The sequence below is a fragment of the Canis lupus genome, chromosome 3 (genome assembly GCF_048164855.1).
Source record: "Canis lupus baileyi chromosome 3, mCanLup2.hap1, whole genome shotgun sequence".
Lineage (NCBI taxonomy): Eukaryota > Metazoa > Chordata > Mammalia > Carnivora > Canidae > Canis > Canis lupus.
Genome location: NC_132840.1, coordinates 43,036,963 through 43,049,092, shown reverse-complemented (window position 1 = coordinate 43,049,092; position 12,130 = coordinate 43,036,963). Strand labels below are relative to the sequence as shown.

The 12,130-nt window shown below is 37.5% G+C and overlaps 1 protein-coding gene across 21 annotated transcripts in view; it reads right to left on the bottom strand.

Annotated features, from left to right (window-relative positions):
* Positions 1 to 605: 605 nt before the first annotated feature.
* UBE2U (ubiquitin conjugating enzyme E2 U) overlaps positions 606 to 12,130 on the bottom strand; it is a 50,318-nt gene continuing 38,793 nt past the window's right edge. For 14 of the 21 annotated variants that reach the window (XM_072820603.1, XM_072820606.1, XM_072820607.1 and 11 more), the window contains 3 exons: positions 7,250 to 7,344; positions 5,302 to 5,373; positions 606 to 931 (listed from right to left, as the gene is read on the bottom strand). In XM_072820603.1, the coding sequence (XP_072676704.1) occupies positions 750 to 931; positions 5,302 to 5,373; positions 7,250 to 7,344 (349 nt within the window). In that variant the 3' untranslated portion in view covers positions 606 to 749. Of the gene's footprint in view, positions 932 to 4,011; positions 4,082 to 4,644; positions 4,832 to 5,301; positions 5,374 to 7,249; positions 7,345 to 12,130 lie in introns of all 21 variants that reach the window. The other 7 variants (XM_072820612.1, XM_072820596.1, XM_072820605.1 and 4 more) reach the window with 5 other exon arrangements.

The following is a 12,130-nucleotide window of genomic DNA, read 5'->3' as shown; positions in this document are numbered from 1 at the left end:
ATTTTATTTTTCTCTACACCCAATTTGGGGCTTAAACTTACAACCCTGAGGTCAAGAGTCCCATACTCCACCAACTAAGCCAGCCAGATTTCCCTGAATAACATAGTACTGAGGGAAGTAGGAAGTATAGGGTCAAAGGTGGAGACGTATTTTAAAATAGGAGAGACCTGAGTACAGTTGCAGATTGAGGCAATGCAGCAAAAAGAGAGGGAGAAAATAAAGATACGAGAATATGAGGGGATAAGGTCAGAGAGGAAACAATGTGTTTTCTTGGGAGAAAACAGAAGAGAAACACTGGTGGATGGATGACATCTCATCCCTTAAATATGGAGGAAACATGACACTAAACCAGGCAGATGTAATTAACTGTAAAGATCCTTCTTCTCCTTGGTTAATGTCCAGCCTCTGAAGCTCCCTAGTGCTCTCCTCCTATCCTAGCCTCTTTCCGACTCATTTCCTGCCCCTCCTGCAAAAACTTGCATCCCATAGCCTAACAACTGTGGGTGTAATACCAGTGATTGAAATGCCACAATGAATACCCCTAATTTGGTTAACTTATCTTCAAACAATGAAATAGAGCTCAAAAAATTCAAAGAAACATTCACTGATTTATACTTATATTTTTAATTTGTACTTAAAGTGAAAGCATGAGACCAACTTGAAAAAAATGGAATCCAAGTTCCAAAGTTGCTTTAACAAGTTGAGCTGTGGTTGAGGCTGTTTATTTTTTAAATCCTGGAGCATCAGTCTTAATCTTCTAAAATGTTTGTATTAAGAGTGTTGGTCCAGGTGACCAGGTCTTCCACTTCTTCTTCCCATGACTCACTCTCATTACCACCATCTGGTAAAGCTACACTCTTCCACCTCTCCTTTGTTCTACCAGTCTTCATGACACTATCCATTTCAGTTTGTGTATCAGCAAAAATTTCAACTGTAAGAGGAAATATAAAAGAAATTAACAGACATGGCAGGGAACACAATAAAAAAAGATGCATTCCTGCATTTATACTAGTGCCTAAGATTGTGTAGTGAATGCAAGCAACCTTTACAACTCTCTAAATTGCACATTTTGCAAATATTTTGTCATAAATCATTCTTTCTGTTATGGTCTATCTTTTTATGCTTTGTTAGTTCATTCATTTAACGTGTATTTACTGAGTCCCCACTAAGTGCCAGTAAGCATATGAGGGAAACAGTGTCTGTGAGTGCTTCAGCTGCACAAGAGTGGAATCGTTGGGTCTAAGTGAAAACAGGCTTAGATTTTGACAAAGGAGGGGCAGTTGGCTGAATAGAGAAGGGTAAAGAGGGAAGGTATGAGCAGTCTACACTAAGGACACAGCATCTACTAAGGCACAAAGGTAGAAGAGGACTTGACAGATTTGGAAGTAATCGGAATTGACACATCAGCATTTATGCTGTGCCAGCTGCTGTGCTAAGTAGTCTATTTGGATAATATTATTTAACCTAGATATGATCCTTGTGACAGGCAGGTATTGCTATCCTTATTTTACAGATGAGGAAATTGAGACCAAGCGACCTACAGTAACTTGTCCAAGGACATTTAGCTAATAAGAATTCATCACAGGTTCATCAGATCCCAAATCCCTGTGTTAAACTGGAGAGTTTGGTGGGGTTGGCTAGTTAAACTGAGGCAGGATTAAGGAAGCCTCCTATATCATACAAAGAAGATTCATCTTTTTTCTATAGTCTTGTAAACAGGGAAATAAACTAATTATATTTTAAGGGGAGAATATAGATACCATATCCATATTGCTCAATATTTCTACTCAAAATGGGGAACTTGTTTTCTAGGAATGTTTAACCCTAATTGGTGCTATTTGTTTTGCTACCTCAATGACCTTGTTGCATTTTCCTCCCTTCTGCACAATTACCACCAAATTAATTGCCTACTAAGGGATCCAGGACAAATTCTGTTGTCTCATGCATTCATTTCCCTAATTACCTATCAAATAAACCTTATAATATTCATTGCCTTCTAGTCATGCTATGGACAAGGGTGATGAGTGAATTGTTCTCCTGGTCTCTTTGTTTTGTAGATAGATTTATAGAGAGCTATGAGCTTAGACAATTGCCATTATCCTGGGAGAATCTTGAGGTCTCCAATGATTGAATTTTTAGTTTTCTATTTTAATATTAATTTCTAGCTTTAACTTAAATTTAAATGTAAATTCTGTCTTTCCCTTGAGAAAATCTACTTTATTTTCTATGAACACATCATTGATCAACTAATTCCAGCTCTTTCTAACCATGTGTAGGCTGTTCTGAATTTACATGTTTTTGGGTACAAGAGATGCAGAGCCCAATTCACACCAGTTTAAACAACAGGCAAATGTCTTATCTTACAGAAGAGGAAAGTCAGAGGTAGGGCAGGATTGAATGATCCAGTGACTCAACAATATCATGAAGGACCAGTTCTTTCCACTGCTCTGCTTTCCCATCTTTGGTGGTGTTCTCAACCTTAGAGTCACAGCAAGAGAGCTGCAGCTATTCTAGTATCCACATCAGACATGGCAACATCCAGAGAGAAAAAAAGCAATTTTTCTCTTCAGAGTCTCATTTTTAAGAGTAGGAAAACCTTCTCCTGAAGCCTTTAGCATACTTCCTCTCAGGCAGAATTGTGTCACATACTGCTCCTAAGCTAGTTCCTGGCAAGGGAAATCGGATTACCATGATGGGCTGACACCAGTTGTTGGCCAGGAATAAACGTTGAGAGTCAATCACTTTGACCATTTGCCTTCTAGCTCCTGCTCTGTTAAAAAACAAAACCTAACACACACACACACACACACACACACACACACACACACAAAACCCTCCTCAGAACAATAAAAAGAAATTCTGGTTTGAGTAGCTGAGCATAATGTAAAACAAATATAAAAATGTTTCCTTATGACACAGAAAAAATATTATTTTGAACTTCCTTCTTTGAAAAAATTTTAAGTATTATAAATCCCTCCAAGAAACGTTGTATATACTGGTTGGAATCAATACAAAGGTGAGAACTCTGTTACTATGTTAACAAAATAACTTATAAAAGCATAAACACTAATTGCCATATAGTTTGTATGCCTTTCTGGGGATGGATCCTGGAAACTCTGCTTATATATATATATTTTTTTTTTAACCTGAAAATAATTTAATTGGTAAAGATATTAACATTTGTTCTGACTGATGAGCTCTGATTATTGCCAAATGATTTATTTCCATTCACTTCTGTGTCTGGTTCAGGTAGGAAAACCCTATAGCTAATACAAGAATGAGGAGTTTAATATAGAAAATAGAGATTACACAGGTGTGGGTAGATGTGAGGGAGTGAAGGTCTGGAAGGCTATAGTTGGAGGACTGGAAAAGTAGTCACTACCTACTTTAGCCTGATGTGGGAAAACCAGGATTTCCTGGGGTAGTACAAGGAGCTGTACACATCTCGCCACCCAAAATGGGACAAAAATTAAGAATTGATGGAGATATCTGTGAATCCACCATATCTATAAGTAAGAGTTTGTGGAATTGCATGGAATTTCAGTCTAAGGAAACTATCAATTTCTCAGGAATAAAAACCTCTTCTTTCCTCCCACCTCCTCAATGTCTGGTGAATTTTTCTCAGTAGCAAACTATGGTATGCTAAGCCCCTCTACAAAAGAGGAGCACAGAATTCATTCCTTTTTCAACAGTCATGCCTCCCTTTCATATGCTGTATAAATTCACTATTGCTACATGATAAAGAACCACAAAAAAAAAAAAAAAAAAAGAACCACAAAATCTCAGTGGCATACAACAATAAGCATTTGTTCAGATCACATGTCTGCAGATCTGCCAGAGATTGGCTTATCTGGGCTGGGAATAGCTGGGAAGGTTGTCTGGGGAAGGTCAGCTCTATGGCTCTAATCTTTCTCTGCGACCACACAGGCATGTTCTTGTGACGGTGGCAGAAGTGAAAAAGAGCAAGCCAAATTGCACAAACCCTTCCCAAACTCGGCATACCACACTCACCAATATTCTACTGATCAAAACAAGTCACATGGCAAAATTCAAAGTCAGGGGTCAAGAGAGTACATTTTGCCTGTGGAAATGGAACAGGATAGTGAATATTTATTTAAAAAAAAAAAAGATTTATTGGGACAACTGGGTGGCTCAGTGGTTGACCATCTGCCTTTGGCTCAGGTTGTGATCCCAGGGTCCTGGGATCAAGTCTGCATCAGGCTCCCCATGGGGAGCCTAATTCTCCCTCTGCCTATGTCTCTGCCTCTGTGTCTCTCATGAATAAATAAATAAAACCTTTAAAAATATTTATTTATTTTGGGGAGAGGGTGACAGTGGGGTGAGGAACAGAGGGAGAGAGAGAAACTCAAGGAGATAGGGCTCGATCTCACAACCCTCAGATCATGACCTGAGCTGAAATCAAGAGTCAGATGCTTAACTGACTGAGCCACCCAGGGGCCTCACAGATAGTGAATATTTCTGAACAATAATCTAACTTACCATAACCTCTTACATATAGTTTCTCCTCTTGGCAGTAAGATTAGACACTAAATATAGTTTATTCCCTTTTCAAAGATGACAGGTTCAGCATGGAGATCTAATCAGTTTTTAGACATTCCGTAAAGTGTCTCTCTTCCAGCTCACCTTTCATACTTTGTTCACTCATCAAGGGTTTATTTATCTTCTTCCAGGATCAGAGATGATAAAAGCGTAACAACTCTACTTCATTCTAGTATTCATTCACTCATTCATGAGCACTGAATGGCTACTAGATGAAGTGCTGTGCGGTGGCAGATTGAGAGGTAGGCCTCTTTCCTCAGGAGGTCATTTCCTAAGGAGATTGGCAGTAAAGAGACTTGAACATAGCATGTATGGAGGACAAACTCTAAGGTGGCTCATCATGATCCCCACATTCCAGTGTTCACATCTTTATGTAAACTCCTACATTTTAAGTGTGGATGGCACCTATTATTTATAATCAATAAAATATGGCAGAGGTGATGGAATCTCACTCCTATGATTATGTTACATTACATAAGACTCCATTTTGCCATCAGACTTGCCCTAAAGACTCTCCTTGCTGGCTAGATGAGGTAGGAGGCCATGTTGGAAAAGCCCACATGGCAATAAACTGCAGGCAGCCACTAGGACCTAAAGGAGCTCTTTGGCATACAGCTAGAAAGAAGCTGGGGCCTCAGTCCTAAGGACAGAAGAAAATGAATTCCATTAACATCCTTAGTGAGCTTAGAGGCAACCCTTCCCCATGCAAGCCCCCAGATGACACTGCAGCCCAGCTCACACCTTGATCATAGCTTATGGGATGCCAAGCAGAGGATCCAGCTACACCATACCTGGACTCTGGGCGCACAGAAACTGTGAAACAATAAATTTGTGTTTTTTAAGCTATTAAGTGTGTGGTGATTTGTTACATAGAAATAGAAAACTTAGAGGTTCCTGGGTGGCCCAGTTGGTTGGGTCCCGGGAGTCCTGGGATCAAGACCTGCATCAGGCTCCCCATTCTGTGGGAGCCATGAGATGGCATGACAAAAGTGCACTAATAGCCCACAGGGAAAGTTTCCTTGAGAAGGCAATACCTGAGCTGAATCTCAAAGGATGGATGGGTACAAGAAAGGAAAGGAAGAAAGGGTGTTTCAAGTGGGAATATGAAAAAACACAGCACACTTGTCAAATTTTTTTGAAATGAGGAAGGAAAATAGTCATGAGCCACTAGGTCAGTATTGTGTTTAGGGTGAGAGTGCGAGAGTGTGAAGAGATGTCACTGAAAAGGCAGACAGAGATTAGAGCATTAAGGACTTTGCCATGTCAAAGAGTATAAATTTTATCCCAAACGAAATGGAGAACAAAAGATTTTAGACTCAGAAAAACACAAGCAGATGGGAACTGTAGAAAGAAGTCTGACAAAGCATGAACAGGAATTATTGTAATCATCAACTGAACCAAAAGCTCTCTCCCTCTGGTGCAGATGTGAGCATGTTGGGAGCACAGGGATGGCAGAGGGCAGAGAGTTCATGGAAGAAGCACAGTACAGCTGGAAAAGGCAAGTTTCTTGGAGAATGGAATAGAGAAGATTGAGGCTGATAGGTCAGATAAGGAAATCTGAGTGGTACATCAAAACAAGAAGGAGGAAGAGAAGAAGAATCTGAGCCAGGGAAACGCAAGTCAGAGATAAGGCAACAGGGCTCTTGAAAAACCACTGAATAAAAGGCGGCTGCCTGTGCCTGGCATGCCTATGCTGTTGTGTTTGCAGGACAGGTATCAGGGAAATGCAATAACTAAGACTTCTAGTACTTTCCTGTTTACAAAGAATGTTTACATATATGGAGTCACTTAGTCACAAGAATCCCATGTTAGGGCAGAATATTAGAAACAAGTATTTACTGAGCACTTTCTATGTACTCAATACTGGTGAGGATGCAGAAACTGGTGCCTTTCTCATAACTGCATAGGCCTGGTATCTAAACCCAATGCTTTCCCCTCCATAGCTGATTTCTATTATAGGTTACCAATTCTCTTCTTGCTCAAGAAACCCCCTCAACTTATCCCAAATGGTTGTTTTTTTTTTTTTTAAGCTTTTATTTATTTGAGAGAGACAGAGAGAGCAAGAGAGCACAAGCAGAGAGAGTAGCAGAGGAAGAGGGAGAAGCAGGCTCCCCCTGATGCGAGGTTCGATCCCAGGACCCCAGGATCATGGCCTGAGACAAAGGCAGACACTTAAGGGGCTCAGCCACCCAGGTGCCCTCCAAATATTTTTTAAAACATTTTAAAATGTTTTAAAATTTTTTAAATTTTTAAAACATTTAAACAATTTTAAAAAAGATCACCAAAAACAACTCAACCAACATTAGTTCTTTCTTTTCAGCCATATTGCATATATCTCTGAGTCTACAATGATCTTTAGGGATCAGTTTATTTGGAGTTTTTTTTGTTTTGAATGCTTTTATACACCTTGAAACTTACCCTTAGATTTTCAAATTGTACATTAACTTATTAAAGGGTGGTAAGCTTCAAAATGTAAATAAATGAATTTTTTCAAAGCTTCAATTCCCATGTAAGTAATTTACTGAATTTATTTTGTTAGAAAGAGTTAAAGCAACCTTAAAAGGAGAACACAAGATTAGGTCTCACTGATTTATATTTATCTGAACTTAAAAAGGATTTACATTTATTATTATGACTAATATTCTAGTGCTAAAAACAAAGCAAAACAAATAGGCTGAACTCAATTTACTTGGAGTTGGGCAGAGCTGATTTCTTTCAGTTGGATAATTGGCTTTGGAAAGCCTTCTACTTTCTCTAGCCAGCCCAGCCACAGCAGCAGCATACCTAGAATAAGAAAAAGAAGTCATCTGAACTTCCAAATGAATTCTGGGAAGTGTACATTACTTTTGAGAAAGAGAAGACAAACATATCAAATCAGACAGACAAGCAGAGCAACGGGGTTTGATTGTGCTGACGTTCTGAGTGTTCACTAGTGTGATGGTAAACAGAAATTATTCCAGTATGTTTCCTAGCAGAGTAGTCATTAGAAAAGCAAACAAATGTGGTGTAAGATTAATACCATAAAAGTAATAAAAGCATCAACTGGTAAGGCAAGGCACATTTGTTTCCTAGAGCTGACATAACAAATTTATTCTCTCACAGTCTGGAGGCTGTTTTTTTTTTTTTAATTTTTAAAAATCATTTATCTTTTTTTATTATTTAAAGATCTTATTTGAGAGAGAGAGAGAGAGAGACAGTGAGAGAGAGAAAGAGAGCATGAGCAGGAGTGAAAGACAGAGGGAGAAGCAGGCTTCCTGTTGAGCCAGGAGCCTGATAGGACCCTGGGATCATGACCTGAGCTGAAGGCAGACACTTAGAAACTAGTGTTAACATTTTCTTCACCTATTGAGATGATCATATGATTCTTCTTTCTTACTCTATTTTACATTGTCCAAATTTTTCAAATATTAAACCAAGGTTACATTCCTGGCATAAACCACACTTGGTCATGTATAATTAATTTATTATATTATTATTACATCTATGTTATTTACTATAATTATATATATGGGATTCAGTTATCTAAGATCTTTGCATCAATGTATATGGGGTATATTTATGTATAATGGATTTTTATTTTCTTTCTTTTTGGTACTGTCTTTGGTTTTGTTATTGAAGTAATGCCGATTTTATTTTGTTTCTTTTTATTAAATTTTTTTAAATTCCCAACTATTTCTTTACTTTAGAGAGAGAGAGAGAGAAAGAGAGAGAGAGAGTGAAAGAGAAAGCAAGCATGCAGGGGGCAGGGGCAGAGGGAAAGAGTCTCCTAAGCAAACTGTGCTAAGCACGAAGCCTGATGTGGGGCTCAATCTCATAACCCTGAGATCATGACCTGAGCCGAAACCAAAAGTCGGACACTTAATTGTGCCACCCAGGCGCCCCATTTTTTTTAAATTGGATTATTTGGCTTTTTGGTGTTGAGTTGTACAATCTTTTTTATATATATTTTGGATACTAACCCTTTATTGGATTTGTCATTTGCAAATATCTTCTTCTATTCAGTAGGTTGTCTTTTAGTTTTGTTAGTTGTTTCCTTCCTTTTCAGAAGCTTTTTATTTCCATGTAGTCCCAATATTTTTTTACTTTTATTCCCCTTGCCCCAGGAAACATATCTAGAAAAATGCTATGACCATTCAGAGAAATTATTGTCTGTGATCTCTTCTACAATTTTTATGGCTTCAGGTCTCACATTTAGGTTCTTAATCCATTTGGGCTTATTTTTTTGTATGGTGTAAGAAAGTGATCCAGTTTCATACTTTCGCATGTAGCTGTCCAGTTTTCCCACACCATTTGTTGGAGAGATCGTCTTTTTCCCATTGCATATTCTTGCCACTTTTGTCATAGATTAATTGGCCATATAATTGGGGGTTTATTTCTGGGTTCTTTATTCTGTTCCATTGATCTATGCATCTGTTTTTTTTTAATTTTTAATTTTTAATTTTTAATTTATAATAGTCACACAGAGAGAGAGAGAGAGGCAGAGACATAGGCAGAGGGAGAAGCAGGCTCCATGCACCGGGAGCCCGACGTGGGATTCGATCCCAGGTCTCCAGGATCGTGCCCTGGGCCAAAGGCAGGCGCCAAACCCCTGCGCCACCCAGGGATCCCTATGCATCTGTTTTTATGCCTGTACCATACTGTTTTGATTACTATAGCTTTGTAATATATCTTGAAATCTGGGATTGTGATACCTCCAGTTTGGTTCTTCTTTTTCAAGACTGCTTTGGCTCTTTGGAGTCATTTGTGATTCCATACAAATTTTAGGATTATTTGTTCTAGTTCTGTGAAAAATGCTGCTGGTATTTTGATAGGGATTGCAATAAGGAGTAATGTTGACTTTATAACATGTATTGGGAAGTGCCCTATTTTCAAGAAGAATTTCTATATATTGATATTATGTTTTCTTGAATGCCTAGAAAAATTCCCATGTGGGTTTAGCTTTGTCTTTGTATGAAGGCTTTTAACTATCAACTCAATTTCTTTAGTAGACATAAAATTATTCAAATTTTCCATTTCTTTTTAAGAGAATCTTGGTAAATATTGTCTTTTAAGAAATTTGTTCACTTCATCTATGTAGTTGGATCTATTGGCCTGAAAAATGTATTTCACTTTCATTTTGGAGAGAGATTGTCACTGACTATAGAATTATAGGTCAGTAATTTCTTTCAGGAACTCTAAAACTGTCATTATCTTTTGATTGTAAAGTTTCTCACATATAGTTATTGATTGTTCTTATCTTTGGTTACTCTACATGCAGTCTCTGTGTGTATGCGTGTGTGTGTGTGTGTGTGTGTGTTTATCCATCCTTTGCTGTTTTGTTGTTGTTTTTAAGATTTTATTTATTCATTCATAAGAGACACAGGCAGAGGGATGAGCAGGCTCCAGTCCCGATGTGGGACTCAATCCTGGGACTCCGGGACCAGGCCCTGAGCCAAAGGCAGAGGCCCAACCACTGAGCCACCCAGGCGTCCCTATCCTTTGCTGCTTTGAAGATTTTTCTCTTTATCACTGACTTTCAGTGCTTTGATTACGATGTGCCTTGGTATGGTTTCTTTATATTTACGTCTCTTGGGATTCATTGAGTTTCTTAATTTCTAAGTTTATAGCTTTCATCAAACTTGGAAATTTTTAGGCATAATTATTTCTTCATGTATTTTTTTCCTGTCAGTTCCTTTTTGGGATGCCCAATCACATGTAACTTCTACCACTTGATATTGCCATACAGCTCATTGAGGTTTTCTTTTTTTTCCCCAGTCTCTTTTCTCTCCATGCTTATTTTCAAGAGTTTATATTGCTACATTTTTAGTCTCATGGGTCATTTCTTCTATAATATCTAATTTATTGTTCCCAACAGTGTATATTTACATTTTTAAATTTACTTTATCTGTAGATGTTCCAGTTGCATTTTGCATCTCTTCAATTTCTCTTTATTATAATCATGGGTTTTTTTAGATCCTTGAGTACATTTTATAAGATGAATAATAGTTGTTTTAAATGTAGGTCAGTATCTTACAAATCAGTTTGACATATACAAGGATATTTAAGCTTTCCTATGGGTCTAGAACAGCTTTTACTGGGGGTGCTAATCTAGCCCTATTGCTAAGGCATGACCCCCTTAATTCAATGTCCCCTTGAATTAAGAGGTCTTACATTCCTAACTAGCAAGAATACACACAATTTTCAGCCCTCTGCAACCTCTGTGTGAGCACCAAAACAAGTAAACAAGCAAACACAAAAAATAAAACCAACCAAAAAAAATTGGAATCTTACTCAGAATAAATATGACTTTGGGAAAAAAAAATGTAACTGGGGCACCTTGATGTCTCAGTTGGTTAAGCATCCAACTCTTGATTTCAGCTCAGGTCATGTCAGGGCCATGAGATCAGGCTTTGTCCTAGGTATGGAGCCTGCTTAAAATTCTCTCTTTCACTCTCTCTCTCTAACCCTCCATCCTCCCATAAAATATAACTTGATTTATACCTTTTATCCCTCTCTGATAAATCTTGGTCTTCAAAAAACTACACAAGTATTAACATTTTCCTTTTTATTCACCCATTTGCCTTTATATAACTGAAAATATATGATTTTAAAAATGTTTAGCATCACTAAAGAAATGCAAATTAAATGACTGTAAAGGAAGATGTCATAATTATTAAGTTAAAAAGTAAAAGTAGAAATCCAAATCTTTGTTCATCTTAAATTCTTTTTTTAAAAAAAAAGATTTTATTTATTTATTCATGAGAGACAGAGAGAGAGAGGCAGAGACACAGGCAGAGAGAGAAGCAGGCTCCCTGCAGGGAGCCCGATGTAGGACTCGATCCCAGACTCTGGGATCACGCCAAGTCAAAGGCAGATGCTCAACCACTGAGCCACCCAGGTGTCCCGTTTATCTTAAATTCTTAACAATTTTATTGGCACTGTAAGTTGCTACCTGTTACCTAGAGTTGTTGAATATCATAAGCTATTAGATTTTAGTTAGAAATACAGGAGATTCCAGCTGTTTGAGTGGTCCTTGAAGTACTGAGCTCCCTGTGTCTAAGACCATCCAGGCAGATACTAAGTAGTTGCTTGGCAGAAATTAATTAATTAATTAATTAATTAATTATTTTTAGAAATTATTTTTTAAAGCGATTTTTTTCCTTTGTCTATATTTCTTTTCCATGTCTCTATTTTAAAGGGGATATTTCCAATGCTCATTCTAATGCTAATTCTCTCCTTAACCACAAGATGGCACTCAAGGTTCAGTCTTTGGGGAATAAACTAAAGCCAGCATTCCTCCTTAGAAATGCATTAGGTATATAATTATGCAAATCTATAAAAACAATGTTTAATATCAATAGCCCTGAAAAGACAGCACAAACATACATTAAATTAATGTATTCATCATAAATGTTTTCTATATAACTGGAGAAAAGAAATCAAATAGTAACACACAAAATCAGTAGCTTACATATTATGTAAGTTAAAACACAAACTCAGATACAGAAAGTTAGAAATAATATATATTAACCCCTCAGTTTAAAATACAGTACAACTATGTCCATAGTATTTTTTATAAAAATAGAAGAGT